Source organism: Acartia tonsa, chromosome 1 (assembly GCF_053477335.1).
Source record: "Acartia tonsa isolate MP-2025a chromosome 1, ASM5347733v1, whole genome shotgun sequence".
In the NCBI taxonomy this organism is placed as follows: Eukaryota; Metazoa; Arthropoda; class Copepoda; order Calanoida; family Acartiidae; genus Acartia; species Acartia tonsa.
Genome location: NC_137260.1, coordinates 20,159,489 through 20,178,033, shown reverse-complemented (window position 1 = coordinate 20,178,033; position 18,545 = coordinate 20,159,489). Strand labels below are relative to the sequence as shown.

The window sequence follows — 18,545 nt, the reverse complement described above, 5'->3', positions numbered from 1 at the left end:
CACTCTAAGTCTAATGCAAAATGACTATATTGTAGAGGTTCTTGGTGCATTTAAAGTAGTCTTTTCACTTTTCAGCACTTTGTTTTTATATCTTTAAAATATTCATGTGCACGGTTTTGCCATGGATGTGTGAATAAAACAATAGGGACAATCAGGCTCATAAGTGGCTCAGCAATCTTATTATCTATAATACAAAGTAGAACGATGTCTGTCTGTCTGTCTGTCCGTCTGTCCGTCTGTCTGTCCGTCTGAAGCTTAAGATCTCAGTAACCACTGAACCGATTGGGCTCTACTCTTCAGGGAATATACCTACTGGCCCTGTGGTGGTTTTAAGCTATTTTTTTGGGGGGTGAGACACCCCCAACCCCCCTAAAAATGAAAAATCCCCCCCCCCAAAAAAAAAAAAAAAAATTAGGTTGATCAAACCTCTTGGGGCAAAGCCCCTAGAGGCTAGGGGCGAAGCCGCTAGTATTATATAAAGTAGTAAGCGTTTTTTGTCTGTCCCGAAGGATCTCGCTAACCGCTGAACCGATATTGTTCTCCTTTACAGTGAAGCTTCTAATAGGTCCTGGGAAGGTTTTAAAATATCTTAGGGGAGGGTGTCTCCAACCCCCTCCCCCCAAAAAATATTTTTTGTAGTTTTTTAAAACTCAAATTTAAAATGGGATGAGGTCGACTTTTCCCCCTCCTACCTTAAGTGCCCCTAGAGGCTTCTAGGGGGCGTAGCCGCTAGTAACCATCTAAAGGGATAAGACTTTGGCCGATGAATTGATGCACAATGTACATCCCCAATGATGTAACATAGAATTATCTCTTCAATAATAAGTGGTTGAAACGTTTGGACACTTAATTCATTCAAATTCTCAAAAGTTGTTAAGCCAACGAAAAGGAAAAAATTATAAAAATTGTGGATTAGTGTAATAAACAGCCCAATGTTACTATTAAAATCATTTTTTTAGCACTTTCTTATTGGCAGAAAAAAAAACTTTTTTGCATTTGACCTCTCCCGCTTTAAGAAAATAAATGAAAGGAGCTTATTATTGCGAATCTCCTAATCCCTATATCTTGCTAGTATCAGAGACAAGTGATCAGGATTCTGACAAACAATTCTAAGTGAACCTTACTTCCTTCTCCCCCCCCCCCCATCCTCTTACCAACATCCCTTTAGTTACAACACAAATAAGTTTTACGCCAACATTACGCCACTAAAATATCCAAATTTTCAGCAATATCAAATGAAATTAATTTGCTGAATCACGGCCCCTGGCTAGTATATGCATTTCAACAACTTTACTCTTACTTGATGACCAATAACTAGCCTTCAAGTTTTGTCCATAATAGATATTTGCGCTGGAAGGTATAATTTGTTTTATCACATTTAATGTGAGAATGTTGCTATTATCATATTCAAAATAAATGCTGTAATAAGCTTTAAAATATTTAAACACTAGTCTCTCATTGGACACAAAATGACGTCCAATAAGAAAAAGGAATAAAAATATTGGAAAGAAAATTATTTTATTTCAAAATTAATTCTTGGCATTTTAGAATAAAAAATATAGGGGAAAGAAAATTATTTATTTCAAATTTATTTCTGGTCTTGAAATAATATTCATTATTTTATTTTAATTCGAGTGTCAACCAATAAGAAATAGGCATGCTGTTTTAAAAGTTTGGAATAAAAGTTATTATTTTTTGTCAATTCCTTTTTTCAGAGTATAAAATGAGAATAAATTTTCCAACATCATTATTGATTTCTAATTTAACATTTCATACAGTGGGTAATATTTATTTCAACATTTTTTATCATTCAAAATCAAGTGTCACAAAAATAATAATATTTAACATAAAAAAGAAATTTTTAAAATAATTTTGTTTTCTTTATTTGTTGAAGATTTAAGCCCAAGCTTTTTCTGAGGGGGGAGACCCCCCTCAACCCCCCCTCTCCTGAGGGGGGAAACCCCCCTCGACCCCCCCCCTGATGCTCTCTTCTTTAAATCTTTCATTATTTCTGTAATTTATTCTAACTATCTTATAAATTTCAAAAAAAAAATAATTTGCTGTACATTATTAAAAAATTTAAAAATTGTAAAAAAAATTCCAACATGATTTTTAATTTTAAATACAAGAATATTTTTTCCTGTATGATATGTTAAATTTAAATACAGGAATAATTTTGTACTGTGGAATTGAAGAAATAAATGCTGTACATTAGAGTGGCTTGATTTTCAATGATTTTCTAATTTTAAATGTGCTACATACACTTTCTGTCTGAACATCATATAAGAGACCAAAAAATGAAAAGAAAATATTTTGAATAATGGGGAGGCTCGCTGATGCATGTAAACTTTTAGAAAGACACTTGTGGGGAGAATTTTTTTTTTTTTTTTTTTTTGGGGGGGGGCAATTATTTTTCTTTCAAAGTATAGCTTTATGCCCCTTCCCAATTTTGTCTTGAAGAGTAGAATAAGAATAAAAAATCTGTTTTTAAAACTATTGATCCTAGCAAGAAAAATCCATAAATAAATTTAAAAACCAAGAGATTTTACATTTAATTTAAGATTTTTCATGCTTGGATGAATATTTTTTAAAACCAATTTGATATTCTTATATTAATCAACAAGACAAATTCAAAAAGATGCATTAAGCAATACTTTGAAAGAAAAAAAGTTGCACCTCCAGAATAAACTTCTAAAATTTTTAATGCATGGAAACACCTTCTCCCCATTTCCCCTCAAGGACAAAATCAATTTTTTATATTTAGGTTTCTTATATGACGTTTAAACTGTAGATGTTGATTACAAATTCAATGTCCAAAATTGATCCACTCTACTGTACATTGTTATAATTTAATATTTGATGTGGGTATAAACATTAGACATAGATGGTCAATCTGACCCCATTTTTTTCTTAAAAAGAAACCTTTGTTCACTTTTTGTTGTATATGAAATACAGCCCTATAGGCAACATTATTTGCAACTAAATTTTGCAATGATATAATTTTTAGAAAGATAACTTTATTATAAGAAATTAAATTATTTATAACTAACTTATTATATGTTGTGTCATACGCTTCACATTATATGATGGAAGAAATATTTTCTTCAAATATTTCACCCAAGGAAAGCTTTAACCTAAGATATTCAACAATTTATAGCTGATACATAATGTAAACAAAATTCCCTTGTGCTGTCTCTAGGTTATCTCTATTGTATAAATGAACGTACAAAAGAGGAGGAGAGAGAGAAGGAAATAGACAGAAAAGTGAGGGAGGGGGGAGGGGGAAGAAATATAGAGAAAAATAGACAGAGATATTTATTGTTCACCCTTAGATGATGTAAATTTTTGATAGACTTACTTTTTTGAATTTAAGAAAAAGATAGAGAATGAGACAAAACCAAGTATCATATTTTAATAATATTGCTTATACAAGAAAGGTCATTCAAAATTATTTCACCAATATTAAGGTCAAGTGACAAAAATTTAAATTTCCACCTACTTCGCCCCCAGAGGGGGCAATAGTAGAAGGAAAATTCAAATTTTGATCACATGACCAAAATTGTTGAAATAATTTTAATATCCTTTCTAGCATTCACAATATTACGAAAATATGATAAATAACTATTCTCGTATTCATTCGAATCCGGTGGATAGGAACCGGTTCTCATCCATACGAAAAAACTATGTCTAGCATCGTATTATATCCAGCTTTCTACGAATATAGAAATGTACAATCATAAGATTAAAACCAGTTTTTTTAGCCGGTGCCTTCGACACCTCGGGGCTAAAAAAAACTAGTTTTAATCTCATAATTGTTCTTGCTATATCCGCGGAAAGCCGTTATTAATACGATGCGAGAAATAACTATTAAAAGGTAACAACTGTTAATGAGAAATAAATATTGGTTTTTGATGTTCATGTACACCAAATTAATGCTTATTATTGTACATGTTTCTTTTTAAGGATTTCTTATTTTAAATTTGCTTATCTTGTCTTTAGCATTTTCCTTATCAACATAGAATTTTTATGCTTTTTGTAGCATAGTGTTTTAAAAGTCTATTATGTTTGTCTGTTTGTCCAGCATGACGGTTAGGAACTTTTCTTTTTTCTATAGAATGTATTTACTTGCTGACAATTTTCATGATATTGAAAAGAAAATATTAATGGATGTATGGAATGCGTTTGGGGAAAGTTAAAGGTTCAACTGTAAAAGTTAAAAAATACTTTTATATAATCATGTTATACAGTAATGCGCTACGTTTGGTTTTCTACTTGTTATGTTTGTATTTCCTGTTCCATTTTTTGGTACCCTATATTTAGGAGAAAAAAGGCATCACTATAAAAGGATAGCAATGACTAAATGGATTTTTAAAATCTTCAAGCTATAACTGTTAACTGAAATTTATTTCAAATAAATGATTATATTTATGAAGAAAAAAACGTTTTCACTGCAGTGAATTTATCAACATGAGCGCGATACCTACAGTAAATAAGAATAAGTAAAACTTAGAAGGTGGATTGATTATTCTTCATTTCCAAAATTGTGATGTAAATTATAGAAATAACTGGTGTAGGTAAATATTCTATAACCAAAATTTCTTTGAACATACTTGTCTTTGTTTTACTTTCAACACTACTGGTATGCACAATATCTATGTAAGAAAAAATTTTTAAGAACATTTTTGTTAAAAAAAGTTTTGCAAAGAATTCATTAAAGGTAGGTATGTCACTATGTGTGTCTTGTTAACTTGAGAAATTTTATGAAAAGATGTCACCTCTTGTTTGTAAGTGAACAAAGATGATTTACTTTAAGTAGTACTGCTAAAAAATAAGGAAACAAGTTAGATTCTTCTCCTATTAAATAAAACACTTTAAATTCATTTATAGGTATCTTAAGATTTTTTATAAAAAAAATTAAAGGCATCAATCGTAGATGGTAGATGCATAATATTTTTAAACACAAATACACAAAGAATATTTAATAACAAAAGTTATAGAGAAGCCGCACTTCAATATGTGTTGAATATTTGTTTGTATATGCTGTTAAGATATTTTAATGAATGGTCAAACAAACATATTTGTCAATGTTTGTTTTCTATTCAGTTTTATTTCTGTATGTTTCTTTAATTTAGCAGATACTAAAAATCTTCCAATAGAATAAGAAAAATAATCAAAAGTAGAACATCTTAATTATTAGAAACTAAACATAAGGGTACTCAATTAGAAAGAAAAATTTATTTGCTTACCCTTTTTGTCCTACTAGCAGCTGCGCTCATAGCATCTAAGGGCTTTGTTTTTAAAGAGGTACGAGAAGGTTAGAACCATATCCTAAAACAATCCCAAGGCTTAAATATAAAAAAGAATAACCCAGTACTTATGTGAAGCTATCCTTAATACATTGTGTAATAAGATGAATAATACCTAATCTGTTGTTGTTATCAATTAAAAAAAAATAATAAGAAATTCCAATGGAAATGCTATTTTTGATTGTGGAAATATTTTTATGAAAATATTTATTCGCTGAACTATTTCAACACTGAATATTCTGTTTTCTATCAAACAGTTGATGTCTTCAATTTAATTTATTTTCTTCTCTCTATCTTTCCCTCTAAGAATTTATATCATTTTTTGATTTTCAAAATTTATTGGATAAGATATAAAATCTAAATTTTCTGATTTTTACAGATGTTGTCTATAAATCACAACATAGATCTAAAAAGTAAAAACTCACATATTCAAATTATTATAGATATTAAAATATTATATTTGAAAAAAAGGAAGAGCTTTATAAAAAGACTGATTTATATGGACGATTATGTGTTGGACAAACCTTAATTAAATAGAAGCTGTACTACAGAATGAAAAACAGATGCAGAATTTATATGTCAAAAACAACTAATTCCACTAAAATTTGATTATATCTAGATTTTAAAGAATATTTATAAATGCCACTCCCACCACCGGGGGAAATATCGGTAATTTTTTTCAACCTAAAAAAAATCGATGAAAAACGGCCAAACGGCCAGTCGAACATAAATAATCATAATTAGTATAGGTTATAGGGATTATCCACAAAAAGTTTCATAATGATCAGACTATTCCTTCTATGTTAAAAATGAATTTTTTTGAAAGACGCGAATTTTCGATTTTTTTTTCGAAAATTTTTTTTTTTAAAACTTAAAATTAATATAAGATAAAAACGTATTTTATTACTTTTTAGGCCTGATCCTAAAAAAGCTCACATTGAACTATAGATTTAGCCCAAAAAACATGAAAATTGATTAAAAATTGACCTCAAAAATTGAATTTGAAGCAAAAGTGTCATCTTTGACAAAAATTCACCATTTTCACCCTGCATACATTTTCATTTATGATATTTCTTTCTGTTCATTTTTATCTAGGAATAACATGATATTGTGTCAAAATGTTGTTTATAACATCAATAGGGTTCATCTAGGTTGTTAGTAGGTAAGATATTCAGGCTCAAAAAAACCCTAAAAATGAACCTAACCTTAATTAAAATTTCTTATTTAAATTTTGAGCCCCGGAGGGTTAGGGGTTAGCGGCAGTGGGGTGACTTCTAAACTAGAAGTTAGTTTATAAGCATGAAAGCTTAAGTATAAGAAATCATCTCTCTTGGTCAAATAGTTCCTGAGAAAATTAAGGTTAGGTTCAATTTTAAATTTTATTTGAGCCCCGGAGGGCTAGGGGTTGGCGGGGGGGCGGTGACTTCTAAACTAGAAGGTAGCTTAAAAGCATAAAAGCTTAAGTTTAAGAAATCATATCTATTGGTCAAATGGTTCCTGAGAAAATTAAAGTTAGGTTCATTTTTAGGGTTTTTTGAGCCCTGGAGGGCTAGGGGTTGGTGGCAAGGGGGTGACTTCTAATCTAGAAGTTAGTTTATAAGCATAAAAGCTAAAGTTTAAGAAATCATCTCTACTAGTCAAATAGTTTCTGAAAAAATTAAGGTTAGGTTCATTTTAAGGGTTTTTTGAGCCCCGGGGGGCTAGGTGTTGGCGGCAGGGGGGCAACTTCTAAACTTAAACTTAGTTTGTAAGTATAAAAGCTTAAGTTTAAGAAATCATCTCAATTGGTCAAATGGTTCCTGAGAAAATTAAGGCTAGGTTCATTTTTAGGTTTTTTTTGAGCCCCAGAGGGCTAGGGGTTGGTGGCAGGGGGGTGATTTCTAAACTAGAAAGTAGTATATAAGCATAAAAGCTTAAGTTTAAGAAATTTTCTCTATTGGTCAAATGGTTCCTGAGAAAATTAAGGTTAGGTTAATTTTTAGGTTTTTTTGAGCCCAAGAGGGCTAGGGGTTGGTGGCAAGGGGGTGACTTCTAAACTAGAAGGTAGTTTATAAGCATAAAAGCTTATGTTTAAGAAATCATCTCTATTGGTCAAATGGTTCCTGATAAAATTAAGGTTAGGTTAGTGAAATTCATATAGTAAATTATTTTTGGAAAATACCGATTTTTCCCCCGGCGCCAACTTTGGTCATTTTTGAAAAAAATATTAACCCGATTTTAAAGCTCTCAACGGATTTGGAAAAAGCGGGCAATTCTTAGTTCAAAAAGTTTTTCGGATCAGCTCTAGGTCTTACCAATTTTTGTGTACGTCGATCTTTACACACCTACTAAAAAATTTTTGAAAAAAAAATTTTTTTCGTCCGACTTTGAGACCCAATAAGTACCCTTAATATTCATCTCACAAAAAATTCATTTTATACTTTTTTGTAGGCAATTTAATAAGGAACAAATTTGCTTTTATGTTTTTTTTCTGTCATTTGAAAGGAACATGGAGAAAAAGGTCATTTAATGAAGGTAGGTCGAAATTACCGAAAATAGCCCCTTACCGAAACTTCTCCCCCCTTACCCTATAGGTTATAGGGATTATCCACAAAAAATTTCATAATGATCGAACTATTCCTTCTATGTTAAAAATGAATTTTTTTGAAAGACGCGAATTTTCGATTTTTTTTTCGAAAATTTTTTTTTTTAAAACTTAAAATTAATATAAGAAAAAAAACGTATTTTATTACTTTTTAGGCCTGATCCTAAAGATCGGACTATTCCTCCTATGTCAAAAATATTTTTTTTCAAAGGACCAGAAATTTTGATTTTTTCCTCGCAAAAATTTGCTTCAAAAAATAAAATTAATTTTTTGTTTGTTTTTTATCTGTTCTATTCATTTTTAGGCCATATTCTTAAAAAGTCCATATGGAATAATAGATTTGACAAAAGAAAACATGAAAACATGACCTTAAAAGTTGAATTTTAATTTCTTTTGAAATTACCGAAATTTCCCCCGGCGCCAACTTTGGTCATTTTTGAAAAAAATATTACCCCGATTTTAAAGCTCTCAACAGATTTGGAAAGAGCGGGCAATTCTTAGTTCAAAAGGTTTTTACGGATCAGCTCTAGGTCTTACCAATTTTTGTGTACGTCGATCTTTACACACCTACTAAAAAATTTTTGGGAAAAAAAAAATTTTCGTCCGACTTTGAGACCCAATAAGTACCCTTAATATTCATCTCACAAAAAGGTCATTTAATGAAGGTAGGTCGAAATTACCGAAAATAGCCCCTTACCGAAACTTCCCCCGCCTTACCCTACCACTTCCTTCAATGTAAGGAATAGTATTAGAAGTTTTATTTTTAGATTGTACTTACATGAATAGACATACTGACAGACAAATTATCATCATAGAAAAGCGACACTCTCTAAATATCTTTTTGGCCTATTCTGCACACACTGTCTTTATTATCGTTTCCTCTAATGGAAAGAAAACCAATAATATGTGCACTCTTAAATTAGGACTATAAAAATGCGCTAAAAATCTGTTATGAATGTACTGCTGGCTTAAAACTATGCAAGAGCATAAAGAATTTGATTTGAATGAGGACATGGGTCTTTGTAAAAGTTAACTTTGATAGAAAGCAAACTAATTAAAGATAAAACACTGACGTTTGTAGTTGGTTAATCATATTTATAGAGTAGCTGTGCTTGCTAAGTATTCTTTTATTTTAGGCCTAATGATCAAATTGTCTTTATTATACTCCTTTAATGGAACAAAAACAATAAAGAAATGCATTACATTTTTTTGGACGTACTAAAAAAGAGGTTATTAACTAATATTTATTTTAAAAGCAAACAAGATAGGAAACTTTTATATTTGTAATACATTTTATCACATGTTTAGCAAACGTCATTAAAAATTTTCATGTAGATTTTTTTTGTTTTTAAAAAAAACATTTACCTAACCCCCTGGATTTAAAATAATATTTCTGGCACGTTGACACTTTTACAGCAAGTAGATTATTTTTCACAAACTTTTCTTCATCATTGTTTTGACAGCACACTTTGAGCTAAAATTGGCCACAAATGCTTTTGAGTTTATTCAGCTACTAAATAACTTATTTTTTACAAAATTTTTTCTTTGATTTTGATTTTAAATGCTGATGTTTTACACTGTAAACTAATTTACAATTCACAATTTATGATTTGATGGGTAATGTATATAAATCATATAGTATACATAGATTTTGAACAAATAATTTTTATTTTAATCCATTGCATTGTGTAAAAACTTGAGCTTGCTAAAATTATAAAAGTAAATTGTTGCAAAAAGTTTTTGCGCTACTTTTGAACGATAAGGGATAATTAAATAGGAACAAATGACAGGATAAAAATTCAGCTGTTTTTTTCAGTTGTGCTACTAGTGTATGGTTATTATTAATCTTATTTTTATAGCGTAGCTTCATTACAATTTACCTAAAGTAGTAAAGATTGAAATTCTTAAGTGAAATGGAAACACCTAAGCTTACTTAAAATAGGTGGATATATGATTGAACATATTAAGATATTAGCTTTGTTACGGTTCTTTATTAAACTGAGTTAAATAATTGAACATTTTTGTATTTATATGTCCTAAGAGAAAAGTTTGTCGATTAGGTAATAGTTTAATATTTTCTATTCCCTTATAGAAAATAAATTTTACTTTCCCTTTTACTTTTTTAGTCACTAAAATTTAATTTAGTGGGTTGAAGGTTTTTAAAATACTAGGAATTTAAAAGTCGACAATGAAAATCTTAATATTTAACATATTATTTTTTTTTCAGGATGTCGGTGGGCAAGACAAAATTCGGCCGCTATGGCGACATTACTACACAGGAACTCAGGGCTTGATATATGTTGTAGATTGTGCGGATAGGTAAATAGTTTTACATAATTTGTTAGGTACCTAGTCAATGTTATGTCAGTAAAAAATAGTTACCTAGTTATTTAGGTAATTGTACAATCTAGCATTTAATTGTGGTACAAGAATTTTTCTAGTTACATTTGTTTGTAAGTAAGAATTATCAAAAGAAATAAGGGCTTGCAATAGTATTTGTGATAGAACATGCTAAAATGTGTTAAGTTTCATGTTTAGGTACCTAGGAAATTTTTTATAGTTAGATGGTAAGATAAAACTAAATATAAACATTATGTTCTTAATTAGACGTGTGTAGTTAGATGTTAGTCTAAATAAAATAAACTGAAGTATTTTTGATTTAATAATACCTATGATTGTAGGCTAATAAACAGTAGTTTATTGCTTGCCAATGGAAAAATTGTGTCAAACGTTGACAAATTTAAATAAGATACAGTTAAGAATATATGCAATACTAAATAAAAAACACAATGTTTACAGAATAAGCTAAATTAATTTCTCGTTTCAATGTTTATTTTTTTGATGGCCTACAGAAATGACTTTTTATGGCCAAATATTAGTATATAATGGTTTAAAGTGAACCTGTTTTTACAGCAATTTCTCATTTTGATTTCCAGGTTAAGGGACTTGCAGAGGGGCTTGTGAATTTTTTTTTGAAGTTGACGAATAAAGGTCGTGGGAGGGGTTCTGTGTTGCTTTTCTAGTTTTGCGCTTATTTGTACATCAGCGGAGGCCTTAAAGGCCTTGGTAATGTGTTACATAGTATATATTAACATTAACAGTTCAACAACCTTCTAAGTTATGATTTGTTAGCAACATTCTTTTGAAAATACCAATATATATAAGCACAACACATTTATTCTTAAAAGCATGAAAATGCATTCAAGTAAGGGACAGAGACAAAGATTAGAGTAAAGTATAGTAAAGTAAAGTAAAGTAAAGTAAAGTATAGTATAGTAAGTAAAGTAAAGTAAAGTATAGTCTACACATACCTCGTGTAAAACTTATCAAAGGAAGTAGAGTTAGAAACAGAAAGAAAGAAAAAACATATCTCAAGGCTTAATTCTCAAAATAAGAAAAATCCCGGGACCTATATGAAGCTTCCCTGAACAGGAGAACCTATTAAGTTTTTAAGTTAATTATATCTTAAGCTTCAAACAAGTGAAAAAAACCTATTACTTTATATGATAGTATATATTCATGATTTTAATTGAAGGGAAAAAAAGGTTTATAATATTAGGGATATCAATATAAATAAGATATTCAAATATTAATTTTTGTTATGTTCATATGCTCATGAAAACAGAACGGTAAAGTAAGTTTGCTAGTCACTTTGTTGCGCCTGATTATGGTCTAAGGCATTTCTTTTACAATAAGTATTAATTTCCTACTATTCAGCAGCAGCAGAATTTTTTTTCAAGTTTCACAATTATTTTTCAACATATTTGTTTCAATCTGCTCTGAATTGAACATGTCTGCATTGGTTCAAACAAGTTAAGTGCAACTTACTAAACGATGCAATTTTCAAGAAAAGTTTCTTTACCACTTAAGATTAACACGTTCTGCTAATTGGTAATGCTTTTTAACCTTTCGGCTTTGGATCAAAGTAGAACGCTAGTTTCTGTTGAGTACGAATTTTATACCCAAAGGCATGGCTGTTTAGTCATGCATGTGTATATGAAAGGTACGGTTAAGGTAATGAACCCTTAAATAGGCGCAGCTTGTACTGTAACATACAAAAATTGTACAATCAAACTCAAAGATATTTACTTCATCTAATTGCCATCATCTTTAGACGTTTTTTTAGCATTATCTATCGTTTTATCACTTAATAAATTTTGCAACAATTTATAATAAAAAGTTAGTTCAATGAAATAAATAAAAAATTATTTCCAGTGTTTTTCTATTGAAGAAATACTCGAGGATATGGATTCAAATTCATAATAAAAAATTATTTGTTGTGTACCTAAAGTATAGTAGTTTTCCATTAAAGCTCCGAAATCTTTTAACTTTCTGCTGGATTGTGTTACATTTATAGTTATTAATTAAACATTCAACCTAAATAAAGATATGGAGTGTCTTTAAGATATTAACATTTACTAAATCTTATTTTGACGCTTCTCATTAAGAGGATTTTACTTTGGATAGGTAGATAAAGGCACAACAATTTGCAATAAAAGTATCATCTTTAGTAAAAAGTCTTGTAATTTAAAGAATTAGTTCTTGTAAAATTTCGCATTTTACAAGAACAAATAAAATCAAACGATACATTCTTTGGATTTTACATAATCTTTATTCCTCTCTGTATAAAAATAAAATAGTGCCAGACATAAGAAAATGTTTAGCTTTAAACTTTGCATTTCTTTTCTTAGAACTTTTAGCTTTGAATGCAGGGATAACGTGAAATAGAATTCTCTACTTGTATTATATGATATTTATGTGGTAGTATTTATTTAACGGTAGTATAATCTATTTAAATAAGATTCTCACTAACTGTTTATGGTAATGAGTTACGCCTTTTTTTTAGTCCAGGATCCCCCCCCCCCCCCCCCTACATGCATTCTATGTTTAGCAGCTGACATTGAAACATGAGGTACAATTTTAAGCGTTTTTAGTTATGACACGATATTCCAACCCATCACCTCCTCGACGACGGGCGGATACGCTATGTTGTACTCTACAGTCGTCATGGGCTGTGTTTACAAATGACTTAATCAGGGTAAAAGGGATGGTATTGTAAAAATATTATTTTTTTCAGGGATAGGATAGAAGAAGCTAGACAAGAGTTATATAGAATAATAAATGATAGAGAGATGAGAGAAGCCATAATCCTTGTATTTGCCAACAAACAAGACCTGCCAGGAGGTAAAACTTTTTTAGGAAGGAAGGAAACGAACAATGGCCTGTTTAGTACAGTAGTCCCCAAATTTTTTAATAACGTTTTCATTTTCGTACAATTTTGGAGACTATTAAAATTTGAATGGTTGCTTCATTAAGACGAGTCTCGGCGCGTTTTATCCACTAATTGTAATCTACAGAAGGGGTATTCATGTTTATCGTCATTGGGGATTATCGTGGTTCTTTAATCTTTTCATCTATTAATTTTAGTTTTGACTGTTCTATATTAAAGAAAAGGTTTTTAATGGAACACAATGGCTTTGATAATTAAAAACCTTTCATAAGGTTTAAAAATTGAAAATTAAGGAAAAAAGCTTTTGGTGTTCAAAAAAAAGTTTGAGTTAAAACTCCATATTATCAGTTTTGAACTCATGGCCTAAAGGTAGTTACAACGTCGATTTTCATATTTATCTTAATATATGTGTAGATATTTTTGTCAATTTGGAAATATTTCCTATATTTTAAGTGATGATTTTGCTGTATTTCCCTACTTTAAACCTTTACTATTTTTTCAGCTATGCGACCAGATGAAATCAAAGAAAAGCTTGGCTTAACACGGTTAAGAGATAGAAATTGGTAAGTCTCATTCTACAAATCTTTTATTATGAAAAAATTAGGATTGTTATGGATGGTTGTGGGGGAGGGTGAATTCTGATTTAAATAAAAAAATACTCCATGTCTGGTCGATAAGTTAATTCAACCTACGTTTGTAACTATTTAATTTTTTTATTTAAACACTTTTGAATTATAGCAAATTCTCATTTTAAAGCTGATATAATGTTCTTAATCAGTGGCGTGCACAGTAGGGTGGGTCGATTTTGGACATTTTTTTTCTGAGGCCAAAGCGGGGATCTGCAAATGATTTGTATGAGTAAAATACACCTCTGGATGATTTAAAATTTATCCTAAGTCTTAAAACCGCTGACGACCAGACATTCAATTGTATAGCTATTTGTAAATGGGAGTCAAAAATTTATTGAATCAGAACTATGGCTTAATGGTGCTCCCAGGAAAGGCATTGAGGAGTAGAATCAGGAACTTTTGCCCGTTTCAAAATATCTCATTACTAGCCTGAGAAAATCTAAAAAACCTCTACAAATTGGACAATTCTCAATAAACCTTTAAAAAATGTGGTTTTTTAGTGATTTCTAAGGCTAGGAACGAGATATTTTGAAACGGACAAAAGTTCCTGATTCAGCTCCTCAAGGCCTTTCCAGGGAGCACCATGAAGCCATAGTTCTGATTAAAAAAAAATTTTGAATGTCGTCTTTGCATATTAATAAGTAATGAAATATATTTTTTAGTGGTCGCGTTCTAAAACTAAATTTTTAAAAATTCTTTTTCGGTCAGAAATGTTTTGAAGGTTAATTTTATCTGTTGCATATCCCCTCTTTGTCTAATTCCGATATGAACCCGCCCTAGTGCACAGATATACACTAGGGTTGAGGAAACCTTTAGGGGTGAAAAAAAGGCCTTACAAAGGGGGGGGAGGGCGAAAGTGACACTTTTTGAAACCAAAACTAAGAGTCAACAAAGGATCTGAACTAAAAAAAGGGTTACAGGTCTGAGATTTTGCATGGCAGTTGCTTTATAGGGGTACAATATGGAACTGTGAAGAAACGGCGGCGCAACCGCCGAAAACCGCCGTTTCCCGCCGTAATTTTTGTTGCCTTTTCTCGGCGGTTTTCGGCGGTTGCGCCGCCGTTTTTTCACAGTTCCATATTGTACCCCTATAAAGCAACTGCCATGCAAAATGTCAGACCTGTAACACTTTTTTTAGTTGAGTTCCTTTGACTTTTAGTTTTGGTTTCAAAAAGTGTCACTTTCGCCCCCCCCCCCCCTTTAATAAGGTTGTTGACACCACCCTGTCGCACGCCACTGGTTTTATTTCTATCTGTTCTTGCAATAACTTGTTTTTTTTTGTACAGGTACGTGCAACCAGCCTGTGCTACGACGGGAGATGGTCTCTACGAAGGTTTAACATGGCTAACAAGCAATCATAAATCATGATCCAATAGGTTGGTATTCAGTCTTTAGAGTAGTTATTCTTTGGTTTACATTCTTTTAACTTAGTCTGTTTGAAAAATAAGAAGGCTGTTTGATAGATTTTAATCAAAATAATCAATATTCGGATCAACTGCAGTTGACGGTAAAATATTCCTGGTAACGAATATATCCAAAAATCTACTTTAAAGGCTGCTAGCTGCAAAACGGCTGAGCGTACAGATCATGCCCGCACACCGTTTTAAGCGACACAAGAAGCCCTACAAATAATCTGAAATAGCCAAGATCCAATGATGCACAGGGAAAGCTTCACTGAAGAAAAAACGCGTAAAATATGCCTTTTTCGCGCATTTCTTTGCTCTGCGTGATAATTGTGCATTATTGATTTATAGCTATTCCAGATTATTTGTAGGCCTTCTTATGTTGCTTAAAACGGTGTGCGGGTATGATCTGTACGTTCAGCCGTTTGGCAGCTAGCAGCCTTTAAAATTCATAGATTTTTGGAAATATTCGTTACCAGGAATATTTTACCGTGAACTGCAGTTGATCCCAATATTCTTGTCATTATGTCTAAGGAAAATATATTTAGCTAATCATTTTTCTTTGTATAATATTTTTTTTGTAAGCTAAAGAAAATATTGAAATAAATTTAGAAATAAGTTAATTTCATTTGTAACTTGTTCAAAAATTATTAGGTAATAATAAGTTTTGGTACATGATATTTAATTATGTGGAAAGCTATATTTTTATTTTATTTTCAGAAGTATAACAGCTATTAGGAAGAAACCAGTTCCTGTTACCCTCAATTATACAATAATCTTCAAACTTTTTATTCATATTATCCGTTATAGCAATAATTTTCATTACAATAGCTCACTTAGAGTTGTCTACACTTTTAGAAAGTGTCAGAACAATAACAAGTGAGATTTATTAGAGGAGAGAATACCACCAGCCATAAAATACACCATGTGCAAGCACATGACACATGTTACCACAAATATGTATGTGCACATGATATGCACATACAATCAAACATGTGTTTACAAATGAAATCATGCATGTGTGAGCTAATTCAAGCACACATGTGTTCCAATATTGTGCATGTGATACAAATACAACACAACAACAACAACATGTGCAATGAGAAAATATAAATAAGAATAGACACACATACAAGCAGTTAATTATAGAGCTGCGGTGCTTCTTGTGATTTTGTGATCTTACTCTTCAGTAATTTATTCAATATTGAAACAGTGATTTATTTACAATAGTTTTTATTTCAAGCTTGTCAATAGCTTCTAAATTAAATCAGCTGATTTTTCTACAGTTTTATTTGTTGATTTTTTATTATCAATTGTTTAAACTACAATTTAAATGTATTTATTTTTCAAAAAGTTTTATTGTCAAATTAAACCATAGTTTATTGTTTAAAATAGTATGATTTTAAAGCATAAATGAGCTGTTAATTTATTGTTATTAGTTAAAAAATGCTTTCTCTATTTAATGTAATATTAACTTGTTGAAACAAGACCAAACTAAGAAATTCCATAATTTTGTAATTTGGCTAGATGTTTGTATTACAAGAAAAAAAATACATTTTATATTGTAATAAGTATTCATATAACTTTCCTATTTCCTTCTTGTAACAAGACAAAATAAATTTCATTATAATATACTAGATACAAATAAAACACAGTTGATTGCTAATCGTTCATCATAGGTTATATTTCATATTATATTTTGTGTTCATTCCTAGGTTATTTTGGATGAGTATTAAAGGGTTGTCATTAGAGCCTTTTCCGTCCTTTTTGACAAGGTTACATTTCAAATAATCGATTATCAAAATGATTATTAGTTAGGGCAGTTAACTCGCTATTTAAACCAGTGTAAAGCTTTAAAAACATGCAAGTATTGGATGTATTAACACCACTCATTTTTTCTCAAAGTAAAATCAATTAGGTATCTATGAAAATACATTATACATCCCTGTAAGGAAAAAAGTCTTCCAGACACCAATCTCAACAAAACTTCACACTTAATTGATTTTTTTCACAATTAGTATTTTAACTTAAGAATATATTTTTCACATTTGATATTTTAACTTAAGAATATTTTTCACATTTGATAACTGATTAAGCACATTTAACTTAAAAATTCAATAATGAATTTTTCACAATTGTTTACGTAAGAATCGAAAAAGGACAAGAAATTATTAAAAAAAATGTCTTGGAATGTTGTACATTACTTGATAACAAAAAAGATTAGGTATGGTATGAAATTATGTAAGGCTATGTTTTTTTTTCATGGATAATAATACATTTTTCAATCAATATGCAACAAATATCCAAGTTCAATTGCATTTAGATAAGTAATATCTAGGGAAAAAATAATACCTAAATGTATTTTATTTATTTCAATATTTTAATTGAGCTTAAGTTATCTTTTTTAATAGGCTTTTATTTATAAAGATTATTTGTTTATAATAGTTAGAGTAAGATATTGTTAGCATAATAGTTAAAGCATTCCTCTATTTATTTATTGTATGTACTTAAGTTATTCAAATGAGTTATTTATAAAATCTACTTATTATATTTAAAAAGCTTAAAGATCTTCTACAGAAGTTTTAATTGTTTAGTTTATATTTTTTTAATAGGTCGGGATTTGACATTGGAAGAAAAACTATTTTGCCTACAACTCTTCTGCAAGTTTAAGTTGCAGTTTTTTTTACACTATCAACAGAAAAAATAACAGTATTTTCAAGTTACAGGCAAATAGATTTTGTTCCGATAAAACTGATTGAAAATGAAAATAAACTGTAGGGACATCACTCGTTACTATTACTCAGCCAACTTAAAATTTCTATATATCATAAATATATTGACAAACAGTAATAAAATAATTATATATAGATTCAAACTCTTAATTGAATTAGTCTAAAAAATTGTAATGAAATTTTGGTAATTTATTAATATTGTGTTCGTAGTGAAATTATTGAATAAATTCCTATGAATGAAAAAAGTATTTTGTAAATCTGTAGTTGAAAATTATAGTTGTATTATTTTTTAGTTTCAGAGATGTATATGGTTTTATTTAATTTTCAAGAAAATTAATACTTAGTTATTTATCGCATTGTATTATAGATAGCTTTCCGTGAATATTAGAATGAAAAAATATAAGATAAAAACAAGTTTTGTTAGCCCCTTGTCTATTATTCTTTTTAAAGGGGGGAGGCGGATGTGCCACTTTTTGCAACCAAAACTAAAAGTCAAAGGAACTCAACTAAAAAAAGAGTTACAGGTCTGAGATTTTGCATGGCAGTTGCTTTTTAGGGTTACAATATGGAACAGTGAAGAAACGGCGGCGTAACCGCCGAAAACTACCGAGAAATTGCAAAAAAAATTCGGCGGGAAACGGCGGTTTTCGGCGGTTGCGCC

At 30.2% G+C, this 18,545-nt stretch overlaps 1 protein-coding gene across 2 annotated transcripts in view; it reads left to right on the top strand.

Annotated features, from left to right (window-relative positions):
• Arf6 (ADP-ribosylation factor 6) overlaps positions 1-18,129 on the top strand; it is a 42,559-nt gene extending 24,430 nt beyond the window's left edge. Inside the window, exons 4-9 of one of the 2 annotated variants that reach the window (XR_013877817.1) lie at positions 10,118-10,209; positions 12,968-13,074; positions 13,623-13,683; positions 15,036-15,125; positions 15,873-16,487; positions 16,725-18,129. Coding sequence is in view for 1 of the 2 variants with exons in the window: in XM_080154597.1 (XP_080010723.1) it covers positions 10,118-10,209; positions 12,968-13,074; positions 13,623-13,683; positions 15,036-15,117 (342 nt within the window). In the remaining variant the exon portion in view is untranslated. Of the gene's footprint in view, positions 1-10,117; positions 10,210-12,967; positions 13,075-13,622; positions 13,684-15,035; positions 15,126-15,872 lie in introns of both variants that reach the window. The other variant, XM_080154597.1, reaches the window with a different exon arrangement.
• The last annotated feature ends 416 nt before the right edge of the window (positions 18,130-18,545 follow it).